Source organism: Alexandromys fortis, unplaced genomic scaffold (genome assembly GCF_014885135.2).
Source record: "Alexandromys fortis isolate MF-2015 unplaced genomic scaffold, M_Fortis_MF-2015_v1.1 scaffold_219, whole genome shotgun sequence".
Classification (NCBI taxonomy): Eukaryota; Metazoa; Chordata; class Mammalia; order Rodentia; family Cricetidae; genus Alexandromys; species Alexandromys fortis.
In genome coordinates, this window is record NW_026068092.1 from 2,174,478 (window position 1) to 2,192,061 (window position 17,584).

The following is a 17,584-nucleotide window of genomic DNA, read 5'->3' on the forward strand; positions in this document are numbered from 1 at the left end:
ACCCTTCTCCACATGCCCTGGTGGAAGGCCTGGCTTCTCAGCTGCAATTTTCCTTCCTACCAGCAGGTGATGCTGTCTCCCGTCTGGAGGAGTAAGGAGGGGGTGTTTGTTTTGTTGGGCCTGGTGGCAAATGCCACTAGGCTGGAAGCCTGCTAGCTTTACAGAGAACAATGGCCGTTGTCATTGTGAATATCTCTCCCAAGCAGAGGGCAAGGCCTTGCTGGGAGGAGAGGCTGGCAGGGAGTTGTGGAGGGGGACGGAAATAGGGGTGGGGAGGGTGGCTGGTAGGCACAGCGCTAGAGGCTGCAACTGGTTTTCTTTTCCTTCTAAGGCTGACCTCAAAGAAGGCAGCAAGGGAAGAGAAGCTGCTTCCTACTGTCTGGAAAGCAGGACTCCCCAGCCTGTGTGGGGCATTCCTGCAGCAGCCGTTTCCTTCCTGGCACTGTGGTCTCACAACAACCACTGTCTTGCTACAAGACTAGGAAAGAGAGACACACAGAGGAAGAGTACTCTTAGAAGCAAATTCTCTGCCAAGCGGCTGGAGGCCTCTGGGCACTCATTCGCAGTCCTGGGCCTCCCTGGTTGTGGTGTACCAGCCTTGGGGTCCCTGGGCCCCTCTGGTTGTGGTGTACCAGCCTGGAGGTCCCTGGGCCCCTCTGGATGTGGTGTACCAGCCTTGGGGTCCCTGGGCCCCTCTGGTTGTGGTGTACCAGCCTTGGGGTCCCTGGGGCCCTCTGGTTGTGGTGTACCAGCCTTGGGGTCCCTGGGCCCCTCTGGATGTGGTGTACCAGCCAGATCAGTCTCTCTGGCTGATTCTGCCCTGGGTGCTGGTCAGTCCCCACTGCAAGTTTTCTACTGACATGTCATGTCTTCTTTGTACTTTGTCCTTGCTGTCTTGATAGCACCATGGGCACTGACCTTTAGTGTCAACCTGAGTCTGTCACTTGCTAAGCAGTCTCAGAGCCATATGAGAGGAACTCACAGGTCACAAGGGCTCTCTCTTCTTCTTCCTCCTCCTCCTCCTCTTGTTCAGGCAACTTCTTGAATTCAGAAAGGTCTATCTGTAGTAGCTGGGAAATTGCCTTGTGGGTCACAGCTGCAGCAAATGGTGGGGGAGCGTTCCTAGGGAGAAGACATAAGAGGAAGACTGGAGTAGCTCCCAGCTGAAGTCTAGGCCTGGTACCCTCCCTCCTGACCTTGGAGATGGAGAGATGGCTCATACCCCCCCCCCCCCCCCCCCCCCCCCCCCCCCCCCCCCCCCCCCCCCCCCCCCGGTGTCATAACAAGCAGGGAATCCCTGCATCCACAGACCTGCAATGGATGTTTACACAACACCAGAGGTTCGCTATCTGATAGGATCTGCTGGAAAGGTATCCTTGGGGCATGCCAACCTCAGTGGCCAGGAATCTGCCCTGATTCTCAAGATGTTGATCCACTTGGGACCAGGACATGCTATGAGTTAAAGTGTATTCACCAACTCATATGCTGACGGCTGAACATCTATTGCCTCAGATGGGCTCATTCTTATAAGTAGGTTCAATGAGGACAGCACTAGCAAAGATGAGATTATGGTAGGGAGGGAGACTGGCTTCTTTGTGAAAAGGGTGAACACAGACAGATCACAGGAGGGCTCAGCCGAGCTGACACTTTCACCTCCTTTTGGCCCCGTCTTGTGAGCCGATGACGACATGATGCTGTCTGCTCTGCGCGCTCTGGGCTGATAGCCCAGGGACCTGCTCCTGGGAGGAGGGGTCCCAGGTGATGCTTTATGGCGGATGACCCATGCGGACCCAAGAGAAGGCTCTCCGAGCTGCTGGGGTGTGGAGAAGGGAGCTGGGGGTGGGTCAGGCTGCGGCCACAGAGAACCCTGGTCTGTTTTGAGGAGAGACATGATAGTGTCAGACAGAGTGCTTAGACCTCTGAGCCTCTAGAGGATGGGCTGAATGACCGCTGCTGGTGACGACAGTCTAGAGAGGCCAAGGCCTCAGGGCTGGGCAGGGAGCCTCTGTGTTGAGACAGCACAGCAGTACTGGGAGCTGATGAAGAGTGGGTCAGAGGAAAGAGCAGAGGATAGTATCTGATGTGAGCAGTCAGGCTGAGGGAAGGGGAGCCCCACCAATGAGCCCAGCTGGGACAGGGAGTCAGGTTCTGTTTCCACAGGTTCTGCAGAGTTCAAGAGACCTAGGGAGCTGTGGGAACGTGGTTGGGCAGGAGATAGAGCCCAGGAGGAATGAGGCTGGGAGGCCCAGCTCCAGAAGAGTTGGTGGAGTGGAGTGGTAAAATGAGGGTCCTCCTCGGGACCACGGAAGAAAGGTCTGGAGGGGTGCAGACCGTCCGGGGCCACAGGAGGGTGGGAAGGAATGTCATCTCGCACCATAGCAGTTGGGAGAGAGGAAATGTCAGTTTCCTGTTGGGGCCTTGGGCAGGCAGCAGCGCAAATGGGACAAAAGACCAAAGACGAGAGGTGCCTGGGAGAGAGACAAGTCTGCTGTAGCTGGGGCAGTGGACAGTGGGCTGAGATCACAAGTCTCTCTCCATGGCTGCTCTGTTCTCCCCAGGGCTTTGGGGATCCTGTTTAAAACAGAGGCCCTGAGTCTCTGGCAGAGGGGTCACACTTCCTGGGGGGCATCAAAAGCTTCTAGGATGCAGCCCCACCTCAGAACTTGCTTCCATGTCTGGTGCAGGATCCCTGAAGCTAGGCTATGTGCTCTAGCACAGTGTGCCTATTCCAAAGGGCATCTGCCTGAGTCTTCACGCCTGACAGTCTGGCTTTTAAAACTTCTTTAAATTAAAAAAAAAAAAAAATTGAGGTAGGGTTTTACTTTGTAGCTCAGGCTGGCTTATAGCCCATGCTGACTTCAAACTGGGGATCCTCCTTGCTTCAGCTGGGATTATAGTTGTGAACACTATGCCTGGCTTTTATGTGTGTGCGCATGTGTGTGTAAATATGCGTGTGCATGCACATGTTCCTGTGGAGGCCAGAGGAGGACAGCAGATGTCTGGCTCTATCACTCCCCATTGGATTCCCTTGAGACAGGGTCTCTCACTGACCCTAGAAGCTACTGAGCTCCTGGGATCTTCCTGTCTCTCCCCTAATCCTGGGATTACAGGTACATGCAGACACTTCCAGCTTCATGTGGTTACTGGGGATCTGAATGTAGGTTCTCATGCTTGCACAACACTCTGACCCACTGAACCATCCATCACCTTAGCCGCTTTACTGCCTTTGTTGTTGTTTAAACACAGTATCTCACGTCGTCCAGGTTGGCCTCAAGCTTGCTACGTGGCCAAGGCTAACCTTGAACTCTTAATTCTCCTACCTCCGCCTCTTCAGGTAGAGAGCCAATGACCTTCTGAGAGCCTGGCTGATGAGTCCTATCCTAAGGCGACTGGCCATCTACTGATGGCCTTTAGCCTTAGAGAACTGGGGACTGAATTGGGGACTCCTGCAGGCTAGGCAAAAGTCTGTCATAGCTTTTTTTTTTTTTTACTTTTTGAGCCAAGGTCTCACCCAGACCCTTCAATTATGCTCTGTGTTCTAGGCAGGCCTCCTGAGCCGGCAATCCTCCTGCATCGACCTCTTGAGTAGCTGCGAGTTCAGCGGTAAAGCACTTGCCTAGCTTGCTGAGACCCTGGGTCGCGTCTCCACCCAATCCTGCCACATCCCTGCCCCCAAATTAGGAAGAGTACATCTGGGTGAAGGCAAGACATGAGAACAAGCTCCCCCATGAGGCATTTCCTGCCCGGCACTGGGCTTTCCTTCAGAGGCAGGGCAGGGGTACCTGCTCATCTGGTGAGGTCATGCTGACGCTTCCTGTCCCGCTGCCTGCTGCATTTGATGGGGGCAGGGAGGCGGCTTCCAGCCTCGGAGACACAGACAATGCCTGGCCTCTAGCCACCAGCACTTCCTTCCTGGACAAGGCTTCTACCTTATTCCAGGGACCCACCCAGGGATGTGCTCTGGAGGCCCTCAGTCCTGTCATCACACCACAGATGTCAGCTGAGTCTGCGAGTGAGGGAGCGCTTCAACGCGGCTGGAGGACGCTGTGCCTAGGACACGGCCACCTCAAGGGTTACCAGGAGCCTACACTATGACGGGGTGAAAACCATGGCTAGGTAATTACAGTGTAAGCTTTATATTGCCCAGGGACCTAAAGATGTGACAATGAGATCAGAATAAGTGGACAAGAAAGGAAAAAGATATATGACTTCGGGTGGTCTCAGAGGAATACCACTTAAAAGCCGAAAAAGAGCCAATGGATCAACGTATTAGAAGACTTTATCCCCACAAAGCTAAACTGGCTGCGGGGACGTGAACAAGAGGGTCTGTGAGGCACAGAGGAGCTATGTGTGCACACATGAGAAAATGTGAACTGCTGCGTGCGGTGCAGCGGATGGACGAGGCTCACATGCCCACGTCCACACGTGGAGGGCTGGGAGACAGACCTGTAGTTCTGTACTAAATTTTTGTTGTTTGTTTGTTATTTTCTTTTTTGAGACAGGGTTTCTCTGTGTAGCCTTGACAGCTTTGTAGACCAGGCTGGTATCAAACAGAGACCCACCTGCCTCTGCCTCCCGAGTGCTGGGATTAAAGGTGTGCGCCACCACACCTGGACTGCACTAAATTTCAATGGTTTGTACACTTATGGTTTGTTTACTTGATGTACTAAGCAGGTCCTTGGGGTTCTGTGCCACTCCATCCATCTTCTTCATTTTTTTTTTAAATTGAAAGTAATTTTTAATACAATCATGGTTATTCCTTCCTAATCTCCTCCCCTCCATCTAATTCTATGGTCTTCTCTCTTTAGAAAACAAACAGGCAATAGGAAACAAACAAACAAACAAAATAACAACAGCACCCAAAGAAAAAGCATGAGAAACACACACACACACATCACACATGATTAAAAAATACAAAATCAGAAACCAGGTTATATAAGCAAAGGCCAGTAAGATAAAAAAAAATGTCCAAACAAAGCAATATGAGAAACAACAACAACAACAAAATCTACAAAAATACCATTGTGTTGGCTGTCTATACATGGGCCTGCCTATAAGTCTGGTTTGTAATCCAGTGAGACTCCATTGGAGAAAACTAAATTTTCCTGGGCAAGTGGTTGTCAATTGGAGATAGCTTCCTGGTAGGGCTGGAAGCCCATGTCCACTTCCCCCCTCAGTACTGGGACCCCGACTACTGTACATCAGTCCTGTTGTGTCTGGAAGACTCTGTTGTCATGGCGCCACCCATCCCCCTGGCTCCCACTACCATCTTCTGGCCTGTCCAGCTTCTAACGCAGGGTTTTTGCCTATCCTTGACCACTTGTGTGTACCTCAAACGAGTTTTGACCCGGGGCTCTGTGCTCCTCCCTCGTCCCTCATCAGGGGTAAGCATAGCTCCTGCTAAGGCCATCCCTGGGCTGTCTGCTGTTGCGAGCAGCCATCAAAGCCTTTACATTCCTCCCCTTCCTATCTCACTTCCCATCCAGGTCTCCCCAGAAAAGTCCTTCCTCGGCACCACCCACACCTGGGAACCTACACACAGCTTAGAGGCCCTGTCATGCCCTGGGGGTCAGAAACTGATCCCTAGCCCAGGCCATGTGTCCTTGCCATCCCAGCCTTTCTGGACTTGGTTGTCTTCTGGACACTCCTGAGCCCTGCAGGTAGCAAGGCCCTTTGTGTCTATGCTGAAGATCTAGTGGCTGCTCTCTCCTGACTGCTTCACCCCTGCAGCTCCCAAGTGTGGCTCTGCTTCTCTGTCCCCCTTCCCTTACTTCCTGTACTCAAGGTTTTTGACCATGAAATGGCCAGTTCTTTCTCACCCTGGGGATGAGTTAATTTATACCACCTGACTCCAAAATACTTTCCCCAAATTACGCAGCAACACCACATGCATATAACATGATCACAGAGCAATACTCCTGGGCTGTGGGGTCCAGGGTAGACATGGCTCTGAAGCGGACTGTCTGTGCGTTGTCTACTGTGCTAGGGTCCTAGCAACTGTTGCTGGTTGAGTAGAGATGGAGCTGATGGGCAGCAAGGAGGCAAGGGGACACCCCCAGGGGACACTGAGGTGACAATATGCCGAGGCTGGACATTGTTCTAGCTTTGGGATGTCTACAGAAGAGTCATAAACAATGCTGACAGTAAGAGTCATGGGCTCATTCCCCTGGTGAATGAATGGCCAGGCGTGTATGGACGCTGTATGGCCGGCAAGTCCTCTCGCCTCCATGAGCTACCCCTTGACTGACAGTAGCCTGACCTCAGGAACCTGCACCCATCTGAGCAGAGAGGCAGAGACCAGAGATGGCATCTGTCCTTTACTGTCTTTCATGACATAAATCCTCTAGAGTGGATAACTGAAGGGGAAGGGCCACAAGGGCCAGCCCAGGGGACAGTCTTGCAGTCCCTCACAAAACCACTTCTCTTCTTCCAGTCTGCAGAGTGGCTGGACCACACACTTCGCTGTGCCTGCACACCTTTCATCTGGGAGATGGACGGCACCAGCTGCCTCTTGGATTGTCCAGGCTTGAAGAGCTGTATGTGGCCTGGCCTTGCCCAGACCATGAAGCCAGTCTTGCAGTCCACTTACCTCTGCCTTAAAAATGGGCAGAAACAGGACTTAGCTCTGAGTGCCTAAATTGGTTCAGTTGTGTCCCCCTCAACAAAGGCATGAAGACCTAAGCCCTAGTGATCCAGGATGTGACCTGATCTAGAATTACAGCTTTTATTAATGCAATTACTGTAAAATGGGGCCATTCTGGGGAAGGGCAGCCTCTAATCCAATATCTAACGTGATTAGTGTTCTCCAAGGAGGGAGGCCTAAAAGGAGAGGAACCCGGGGAGCTAGCTCAGTCGGTGAAACAAGCACGAAGACACACGCTCAGATTCCTCAAAAGCCAGGTAAACACCTGAGTGTAAGGCTGCACACCTGCAGTCGCAGTGACGGTGAGGTGGGAGGCAGAGAGACATGGGCATCTCTAGAAATCCGAGGGCCAGCTAGCCCAGCCTACATGGTGAAGTTCAGGCCAATGAGAGACCGCTTCAAACAGAAGGCGGATTGGATTGTTGCACCGATACCCAAGTCCGTCCTCTGCTCTCCAATATACACTGCTCATACCCATACAAAGAGAGAATTAAAACAGTGAGGGCACACGGGCGGGGAGGATGCCACGTGATAATAAAGACGTTTACCACGAGGTGACTACAAGCCAAGGAGCACAAGCAGTCACCATGAGGAGGAATACTAGAACAATCTCCCCCAGGGCCTCCGAGAAAGCAAGGCCTTGTCCGCAGTTTGATTTTGGATTTGGCCCTCATGCCTGTCAAAGGACAGCTTCTGTGTTCACTGCCTTGAGAGCACTACTTTGTCACTGCGGCTGCAGACATCTACACAGGCGTGTCCCTAGCTCAAAATCGCACTTTCTGTTTCTTCAGTTACTTTTAGCGACGAGTTGAAAACATTAAGTGGAAAGAAGGCATGGTCTGGAGAGATGGCTCAGTGGTTAAGAGCATTTGCTGACCTTCCAAAAGTCCTGGGTTCTGTTCCCAGCACTTACATGGTGGCTCACAACCATCTGCAGTCAGCGTGTGGTGCATATCTGTATGTACAGACAAAATGCTTGTACATAAAATAAAATGAGTAAAAGAAAAAAAAACCCACCTGCAGCAACAAGAAATAAATACCTTTAAGCAGGTATACTATTCTGAGCAGCATGGTACTTAGCCAGTGTTCAAAAGGTCCTCATTTCACCTAGCAATAGCTGCAAAGCATGGGGTAGTGATACAGTGACAAGAAACAATAAAGCATTTCCTTTAAATAAGATGGTGGAAGTTCTTGACCTAATAAGGAAAGGAAACAAAAGAAATCCAAAAATGCCCCTTCCCTAAATATGATGAGATTGCTAAGATCTATGCTGAATGAGTCTTCTGTCTACAAAACTGAAGGACAAAGAAGTGGCATGGTCTATGCTTCTGAGTGCTTGCTTTGGAGAAAAAGGCACCGAGTGACAGGGCCCATCACTCTGCACTTTTAGGCTCTACCAGAATGTGCCGCTACAGATAAGGGGCGGCCATGCCACTCTCTTGACTTAGGTCCAGGTCAGCATCTGACATACAATGCCACACCTTGCTCCTTCCCACCAGGCTTTTCCCTTTTGCGGTAGCCCAGGCCTACCTGCTGCCCAGGAAGCCCATTGCTAGCTCAGCTAGCTCAGCCTCCACCTCTTCCTGGCTCAGTATTGCCCCTGGGACCTTCCATGGCAAAGGGCTCTCCGGGCTCAGTGGGGCTGGGAAGTCTTGGAGGAAGGTGTCCAGGAAGCCTGGGATCTCGCTGTCACAGGCCATCTGGCTGCTGTTCTGTTGGGCTCCAGAGGCCATGCCCAGGGCATCCCGGGGGGCTTGCAGCTAGGCTGGGGTGAGATGGTCCCCAGTCAGGTCTTCACTCTGGGGAGAGATATCAGAGTACCAGGGTGACAGTTTCTGCATGAGGAGGAGTACAGGTACCCTGCTTTGTCTCTTTCACCAGGAAGCAAGGTGAGGCAGGTACCTCAACAAGCCCTGGGCCTCACAGTTCAGGGAACACAGCTTTTAGTATCTGACAGGGTTCAAGTGGAAAAACACACATGCACAGAGTACAGCCTCAGGAGACGGTATCAGAAGCAGGGCATGGAGACATCTCAAAGAAGTGATAGAGGGAATGCATGTTCCCTGCAGAGTGGCGGACAAGAGCGGAGGCAAGCAGGAGAGGGACAGTGGGACCAGGTCATCAACATTTAACCAGACCTCAGAATGCCAGTAGCCAGAAGGGCCCAGGGAAGAAGTGATGCCAGTATGGTAATAATTGACCAGCTGGCAGAAAGGGACATGTGCCAGGCTGTAGAGATGGTGGGAAAGAGAAGAGCCAACATACAGGGGCTGTCAGTGCATTGTTATTTGGGAGCTAAAGCGAACTAGGAGCAAGGGCTCCCCAGGTGCCTCTGGGGCTGCCTGATGGGAGAAGCAGAGGCGAGCCAGGGATAAGGGGCCTTTGGGACATGGTCAGGTCTATTCTTGCTCTCTAATAGGAAGTTTGAACCAAGGATCTAGAACACCTCAGGCTCCTGAAGCTGGGGACATGGGTTCCAGCCTCTTCCCACATTCTTATGGACACTGAGGGCTCTGTAGCTGCCAGGTCCTGGGTAGGGCCCCAAGCTCTGCAAAGCCAGGTTAAATCCCCATTTCACCAAGATCTGGAGAAGGTGGTCCCTTGACCAAGGTCTCAGGATAAAAACAGGACTTGGAGGAATGCCTGCCTGAGCTTCAGACCGTCACTATCCACACCAGCCCTTTCAGATTTGAGGTCCACAAAATACCCAATACCCAAGACTCTTGCACGTCAATAGCTGTACCCTGCCCTCTTCTCTGGGGTGGATTTTAGTTTTCATTTGGCTCAGAGTCACCTCCAGCATGGCCAACCAGCTTTTCTATACTTATGTGTAAGCCTTGAAGGCTGGTCCTTCAGTATGTCACCCTTTTAGATACCTGATAGCCCAAATGGACTCCTTCCTTCCTTTACAATCATCCAGCCTCAAATAGTACTCGAATGTCTCTTGTTTATGTCTTGATTTTTATTTCTCATGCATGCATGACAAGCCAGCATCACCGGGCCACACATCAACCCCTTCTGCCTTTCTTTTATAACCTTCTATGATGTGCTTTGGTTCCTCCCTCCCCCTGCTCCCCTTGGTGTTGAGACAAAGCCCCACCCCCATCACACCTGGGCAGGTAGCCTCCCTGTAGCATCTGCTCACACAGGTCCCCTCTCTGCAGTCACTGATCTTTGCCAGGCATACAGCAGGCCTGGTGTAGCTGTCCACTCACTTAACACCCAAGGATGTGGCACCTTTTGGAGTTCTACTTAATATTCTGGCTTAGAAACTTTCATTAGGAAGAGTTCAATGTGTTTACCATCAGAGGGAACAAATGGTGATCTTTATGGTGATGGAAATGGATCTAAGATTCTGAGCACCGCAAGTTCTAGGCAGGAGAAGCTGGAGAGCAGCTTCACAGTCCATCTCGCTCTGGAAGCCTTCCAGATTCTAACTACCAAATCGGCCAGGTGGAAAGACAGGCGAGACTTCTAGAACCATCGGTCTTAAGATGACCACAGATGGATGTCTCTAAGCTTTGCTGCGAGGGAGGGCTGAGGTGTGAAAAAGGGCTGAGGAAGCCAGGACAACTCAAAGCAAGCTGCAGCAAGGCTGTCCTCACCTGTAACAAAGTTTCTAGTACAAAGAAGGAGTAGAAAACACAAACGGGATGGAGAAGCATTTCAGATGTAGACTGCTTGCTTGGCAGGCACAGAGCCCTGGGTTCAAACCCCAGCACAACATAAACTGGGTGTGGAGGTGGACACTTGTGAATCTGCACTGAAAAGGTAGGGGCATGAGGATCAGAACTTCAAGACCATCCTGAGTTACCTGCAGAGTCACAGGTCAACCTGGGATACAGGAGACCGGCTCAAATAACACAAAACTAAACAAACCCCAAAAAGAGAAGCTGATGTGAGAGGGGTTCTAATATCATGTTAATCAAAATAGTATTTAAAGTACAAAAGGAAAGGTGTGGTTTGATAGTTAATACTGTCAACTTGACAGGATTAGATTACTGAAAAGACAAGTCCTGTCTGTTTGGGAGTCTCTGAAGTGAGGCCAACTGCAACTGCAGGTGGCAAGCTGGGGTCCTATACTAAATAAATGAAGTATACTAGCTGAGCCCAGCATCCATCTCTTGTTTCCTCACTGTGGACACAATGTAACCAGCTGCCTCTTCAAGATTATGTTGCCATCATGGACCGTGTTCCTTGAAACTGAAAACCAAAGTAAACCCTTCATTCCAGAAATCCCCTCTGTGAAGTATTTATTCTTCTGCAACAAGAAAAGTAGCTGATACAAGTGATAAGCAAACAAAACACAACTCCCCTTTCTTCTTTCAGAGGCTGCAATCAAGAGCTAATCTGTTTTAAAAAGAGACACAAAAAGAAGCTATAGGCTAGTGGTGACACATGACTATAATCCTAGCATTCAGGAGGCAGAGGCAAGAGGGTTGTCTCAAATTTGAGGCCATTCTGGTCTACATAGCAAAATCCAAGTCAGGCCAAGCTACAGACGTATGATCAAGCAGAACAACTCAGTTTAAGGGAATGAGAGATGACAAGCTCTCTGTTGTCACTTGCAAACTAAGGGACTTGGAGATGATGCAGTAGAAGAGGAAAAAGGCGAATGAAAAGGAAGACCCCAAGAGGCTTCGTGTTCAACTTTCCCATCCTTTGTGTGTATGGAGTCAGTCCCATCATGCTTATTGTTTCTGGAACATTCCCTTTGTCTTGACTCTGCAGGTCCTTTTTGTGTTTCCTTTCTTCCCCTTGGAGGTCAGGGGTTACCCTTTCCCAGTGCGGTTTTTTTTTTTAAATTCCTATGGGGCATACCCCTAAGTATTAAAAGTAGCTTTGTAAAAAAAAAAAAAAATAGATACACTACTTTTTATTGAAGGTTATGTTGCTAGAGTTAAAATTCACTGTCTACATTCACATTTACTTACAAGTTAATAAAATGTAGCCTGGGTTACAAAAAGAGTGAGCAGGTAAAAAGATAGCAAAGAAGGAAAGATCCGGATGGGAACAAGACAGACACATTCTGACCCAAAGTTAAGACAGAAAGAAAAGAAGAACCAACTGGGCCTGGGCTAGGGGTTGGAGAGATGGAGGGCAGAGGTCGTAGGCAGTCTGTGCACAGGCAGAGCTGCAGAACATGGAGACAAGGAGACGGAATTAATTTCCAAGAGGACGAGGCCAAGTGTCACACTGTACCCCACTCACCAACTGCTCTAGCCTTTTGGTATGCAGGGTCAGAAGCATGAACACCGCAAAGCCATTCCCAAGCAAGTGACAAGCATTTGGATTATTCTGTGCAATTCTACAGGACCCAGAGGCACCAAAATCTGCAGCAGTGCTAAATGGGCTACACAAAGTTTTGACTAGGATCCAAGGGAAAGGACAGCACCTCACACCCCAGGACACAGAAAGCCTCAACCAGTGAAACCCCAGCCACAGCATCACCCTACCTGCCACTGTATCTGCTAGATGTTCCAGAAGGCAGGTGCCTCTTTCTAACCTTTGGCCTTGGATGGCTTCCTGCATCTGGAGCCCTTCCCCACAGTCTCATCCTCTTTGCACCACAGCACTCTAGACCAAAGCCTTAAATGAACCTGGCTATACGCCTGCTCTCACTGCCCTGTGCCCTACGCTCCACGCTCAGGACCCGTTATGAGCCCCAAGGCCATCTGCACCATGCATGCTGGGTGGGGCCTGGGTGGCAAGGCACCCAGTGTGACACCATGCTCATGTTCTTGTGTAAAACTCTGCTTGCCTCCGCTGGCTTACTCTCAGGGACTGTACTGGCTGTTTACTTCCACTAGAAAGACAGTATGCCCAGAGATTCTGCCTGCGGCGGCCATTCTGCATTGTTTGGGCCATGTGAAGAACCAGGCTACAGTTTTCCTTCTCTGGGGTCTAGCTGAGGCATAGGATAAGAGCACTACCCGTTCTTGCTTTCCCTCTCTCTGACAAACCCCCAAATCTGCTGCATGCCTTTCCAAGCTACATGAAGCAACCAAGTTCTGGGAGCCCCAGAGTGGACAGAAAGGCTCAGACAGCGGCAGGAAGGACAGGCAAGGGGCATGGTACCACTGGGGTCACTGGAGGGGAGAGCGGCGGCTGGCTGGTAGCCAGCAGCTGGGCAAAGGAGCCTGGGGAGAACAGCGGTGGGGCAGAACAGAAGTGCTGGGCCTGGTGTGGGGCCGACTGACTCCAATTGTGTCCCTGTAGTAGCAAATGGCTCAGGATGAGAGGGACATGTGCATGAGTGTGTGCAAAGCCATCAAGCAAGGACCTGTGGGGAGGGACACCAAGCTCCTGACTCTGGTAGCTGCACAGTCTTGACCGGTTTGGCCAAATGTGACACTTGGCTGGTTCTCCTGGTTCCGGGACTTAAGAGCTGGCAGCTGCTCCTAAGACCCTGAGCTTGAGCTCTCCCTGCCTCCACCTCTCTACTGTTGGGATCCTAGGTGTGCACTGCATCTGGTTTACGTGGCACTGGGGTTGCTCATGTGTGCTGGGTAAGCAGTCCAGCGGCAATTACATCCCTAGACCCACACTTGTTTCTCTATTTGTGATTGACTGCTGGGTACAGTTTGGTGTAAATCCTTCTAGAGCTTAACTAATCTTTTACTTCAGACATGGAAAAGATTTTATTTATATTTAAAAATGATTATTATAAATAGTGTGGTAAAGTATATGTTAAAGATGATCACTGTAGCTCTACATGGTGGTTCATGCTTATAAGTCCAGCATTTGGCCAAGTGTAACAGCAAAATTGCTACCAGTTTGGTGCCAGCCTGGGCTACGCTGAGTGAAACCCTGTCTCAAAAAAGAAGAAAACCCAGCCGAGCAGTGGTGGCACACACCTTTAATTCCAGTATCTGAGAGGCAGAGGTATGTGTATCTCTGTGAATTCGAGGCTACCCTGGTCTCTAGAGTTAAGTTCCAGGACAGCCAGGGCTAAACAAAGAAACCCTGTATTGAAAAACCAAACCAAACAAGGAAAATAAACAAATAAATAAAAGAACCACCAACCAATCAACAACAACAACAACAACAACAACAAACCAAAGGGCAGGTGGTGCTTGGAAGTGTAGCTCAGTTGGTAGCTACTTGCCTTGAGGTCCTGGGTTCATCTAGAAACTGTTTGTGGTGGTGAACACCTGCAATTCTAGTACCCGGGAGATGGAGGCAGGAAGACAACAAGTTCGAGGTCATTCTTAGCTACATTATGAGCTGGAGGCTGGCCTGGGCTACACGAGACCCTGTCTTAAAAAAAAAAAAAAAAAAAAAAAAAACTCAAAAGAACTCAGAAAATCACTTTAAGAATATTTTTTTTCCTACATGGTGCTGGAGCCCTGTGCAAGCTCAGGATGCTCTCTACCCCAGCCATGTCCATCCCCCACTTTAGCCATCTCTAACGGGCCATTCTGCCATCTACCCCCCCCCCCCCTTTAGCCATCTCTAACGGGTTATTTTGCCACAACAAGGATAGCCATTTTACTATGCAGCCATTTTTCTTTTTAAAGGGTTGGTATTTTTTCGATGGATCAGAGCTCAGCAAAACTGAACGACCATGGAATATGCAGCCTGAAGCCCGATAAGACAGGAAACAAAAGCATTCCCTCAGCACACTGGATAGCAAAGACAGCCTTAAAGACAAGGTTGGCTCCAGGTGACAGCACAAAGGAATCCTGAAAATTACTCTGTTGGGGAAGGTTTACGGTTTTTAAAACAATTGTTTGTCTTGTCTACCTCTCAGAACTGTGCATGTCATCAGGGCACCCTGCAGCTGAGAAAAACAAAAGCTGGAGGAAAGTACTACTAGGGTCACAAAGCAGAGATATGACCAAGGCAGGACTCAGTTGAAGACTCGGATGCACAGTGACTGGGCCCCTTGCGCCCGATGGTTGCGGAGAAAAAGTGAAGTTTGACTATGGGAGGGATATGGGTATGGAGTCCATGAGGTAGAGACGGGCTCGCGCTCAGTTCCCCAGGTGGGAACAGTTCACAGAACTTGTTCCAGGGCATACTGTGAAGACATCTGTTACTAAGAGACCTCCAAGTAGAAGGCCTTGGTGGAGGAGACCACCGCCTTCCGCTGGGCCTCCCCGAAACGTTAGTCTCTGTGTAGAAATTCCTACAGCCTGGTGCCTTTGCTTAGGGGCCAGCCTGCGACCACACAGTTGTAATGGTGGAGCCCCAGGCTCTCATGACCTAGGCTCTACCGCAATCTAGCTAACGGGGTTCAGTCCCCGCCTCCAAGCCAGGCGTTAACTAAAACACCAGCTTTAAACACAATCAGGGGCGCCACGGGGCGCCAGGCATTCCGGATGAAAATGTGGTCCCAGAGGGGGCCTTCTCTGGGAGGGCTGACGGCAGGCCGTGGGCCTGGCCCTTATGTTTGGGCGGGGTGGGGGGTTTAGAGATCCTAGAAAACGGAGGACTGTCACCCCTTTGTACTGTTTGGTCTCACAGCTCAGCCCCCTCCTGTACCTCGCTTCCAGTCACACCCCATAGGGTCAATGGATTCCCAGTTCTGTGTCCTTAGTTCCCCATGCTTTGCCTCTGTTCCGCAGGGTCCAGGCTGCTTGCCCCGCTCTTTTGCTCACTGCTAACCCCATGTCTCTCGGGTTTGGGGACCTGAAACCCGTCTTGGCCTTAGTGCTTTCTCGTCTCTCCATTTCGTCCTTAGTCTCATTTCACCCTCATGCCCCCATCTGACCGTTAGCATAGTCCGAGTCTTCCACCCTCGCCCTTCATCCCTAGCACCCCAAGGGCCTCACCTGCCAGCTTGCCGCAGTGCTCCCCACGAGCTGCTCTGGGCCGGCCCCGCCTACTTCCCGTCCAGGGGCGCCGCAGGCTCTGCGCAAGCGCAGTCAGGCCTCAGGTGGGCTCCTGCTGCCCCCTGGCGGCCTCTTAGCCCGCTTGTTCTTGGGAGGAGATGTGCCCCATTTGCCAGTGAGTTGCTTCACTTCTCGGTCTTGAGTATGCAGAAAGCGGCCCTTGCTTCACAAAGCTCAGAAATTAGACAACTTGTGTGCTGATCAGCCACAGGGCAGGGATGTGGCTACATACTGCCTAGGACTGGCCACTCATGAGAGACAAGAGGCGTAGTCCTCTGGGTCACGTGTTTGTTTTATTTTTAAATGAGGGAGGGTCATGGGAATGTTTTTTTAAATATTTATTTTATTTATTATGTATACAATATTCTGTCTGTGTGTACGCCTGCAGGCCAGAAGAGGGCACCAGACCCCATTACAGATGTTTGTGAGCTACCATGTGGTTGCTGGGAATTGAACTCAGGACCTTTGGAAGAGCAGGCAATGCTCTTAACCTCTGAGCCATCTCTCCGGCCCCAGTAATGTTTTCTTTGAAAATCAAAAGGAAATAAAAACCTTCAGGTTAAAGAAAACATTCATTTGATACCAGGGGATGTGTATAATACTGTGTACAGTGTGGAAGCACCTCTTCAGGTTCCACTGTGGCCCTGCCTATAGGCCCCACGATCCATGTGGTCAGGGTTCCTGACCCTCTGTGCCTCAGCAGGACTGCCTGGCCACCGAGTGAGATAAGTAGCCAGTAGCCTGAGGCCTGGGCTATCAAACAGGAAATGAAAACACTCGCTTACTACACTGGGTAGTAAAGACAGCCTTAAAGACAAGCATGGCAGTTAGGGTGGTGGCACACACCTTTAATCCCAGCACTTGAGAGCCAGAGGCATGTGGATCTTTGTGAGTCTGGGGTCAGCCTGGTCTACAGAGAGAAACCCTGTCTCAAAAACAAAACAAAACAAAACAAAACAAAAAAAAACCAAAAAAAAAAAAAACAGTTGGTTTCAAGTGACATTACAAAAGAAATCCTGCAAATTAATCTGTTGTGAGAGGCTTATAGTTTTGTAACGATTTGTTTACCCCTCAGAACTGTGCTAACAAGGTACGTACTATCATAATACACTGACTCAGGGAACTAAGGTCTCAGGGAATCCTCAGACTGGAAGGCTTCAGGGAAGCCATGAGCCTGGAGAACCAATGGATGACTGCTTCGAAAGGAATCACCTCTGGTGTGTGGGTACCAGGGGTGGGGGTGGGGTGTGTGCATGGGGAGATTGTTGCCGTGCAAGTACAGGAGTGCTTCATCAATCAAGGTTTGAGGCCACTGAGGATGATGGTTCAGAGATGATAGCAAAGGCAGGCACTAGGAACTTACCTCATTAGGCTCTAGGCCAAGGACATACCCACAACATCCCTTTTGTCCTGCTTCCAAAGTAGTTAATGTTTTCCCTATAATCCATTTTACTGAAGCTTTCAGCTTTGTTAGCTATACCAACCAGTTTAGCTCAAACCTGTACTTCTCCAGCAAGGAACACCCAAGCTGTGGGGTAGCGCCAGGAGGTCCCAGATCTCCTGTCCATGTCCCCTCTCCCTGCCTCCCTAAAGTCTTTTCCAGAAGCCTGCTCTGAGCATTCTGCATGCAGCGACAACCTCCCTGTCACATCAGCACATATCACCCTTCTCAGAGACCAGACACACCACGCTCTGGCTTTAAAAACTCTCAGTGATAGGTGGCTGGCTCCCTCTTGGGTACTGATTGTTTTCGTACGGATAGGAAGGAATGATGTATAATTGTAGGTCCATGGTACTTCTATAGTGCTGGGGGTGTGTGCTGCATTTAATGAAACAGACTTCCTTATGTCAACGTGCACTGCAATCCCAAGGTAACAGAAATGGTATCTGCAATGACAGTGGGGGACAAGTAAAGACAAGGAGGGCTAGCATGAGATGAGATCTCGTTTGCTTCGCCCAACGCAGGTCACCCGGCAGCTCTGACCTCATCAGCTTGCAGAGCAGAAGAGGTGATGCTCCAAAGACATTTAGGCTTACAACACGACTCACCTTCGTCCTAACTGTTCCCAGTTGGCAGGCTGGCAAGGATAAGGAGGCTGGATAC

General features: G+C 50.4%; 1 protein-coding gene across 1 annotated transcript in view; it reads right to left on the reverse strand.

Annotated features, from left to right (window-relative positions):
- Positions 1-15,559, reverse strand: part of Ppm1f (protein phosphatase, Mg2+/Mn2+ dependent 1F) — a 31,564-nt gene extending 16,005 nt beyond the window's left edge. Inside the window, exons 1-3 of the mRNA XM_050122997.1 lie at positions 15,421-15,559; positions 8,174-8,442; positions 983-1,122 (exon numbers count right to left, since the gene is read on the reverse strand). Of these exons, the coding sequence (XP_049978954.1) occupies positions 983-1,122; positions 8,174-8,376 (343 nt within the window). The 5' untranslated portion in view covers positions 8,377-8,442; positions 15,421-15,559. The remainder of the gene's footprint in view (positions 1-982; positions 1,123-8,173; positions 8,443-15,420) is intronic.
- Between the last annotated feature and the right edge of the window lie 2,025 nt (positions 15,560-17,584).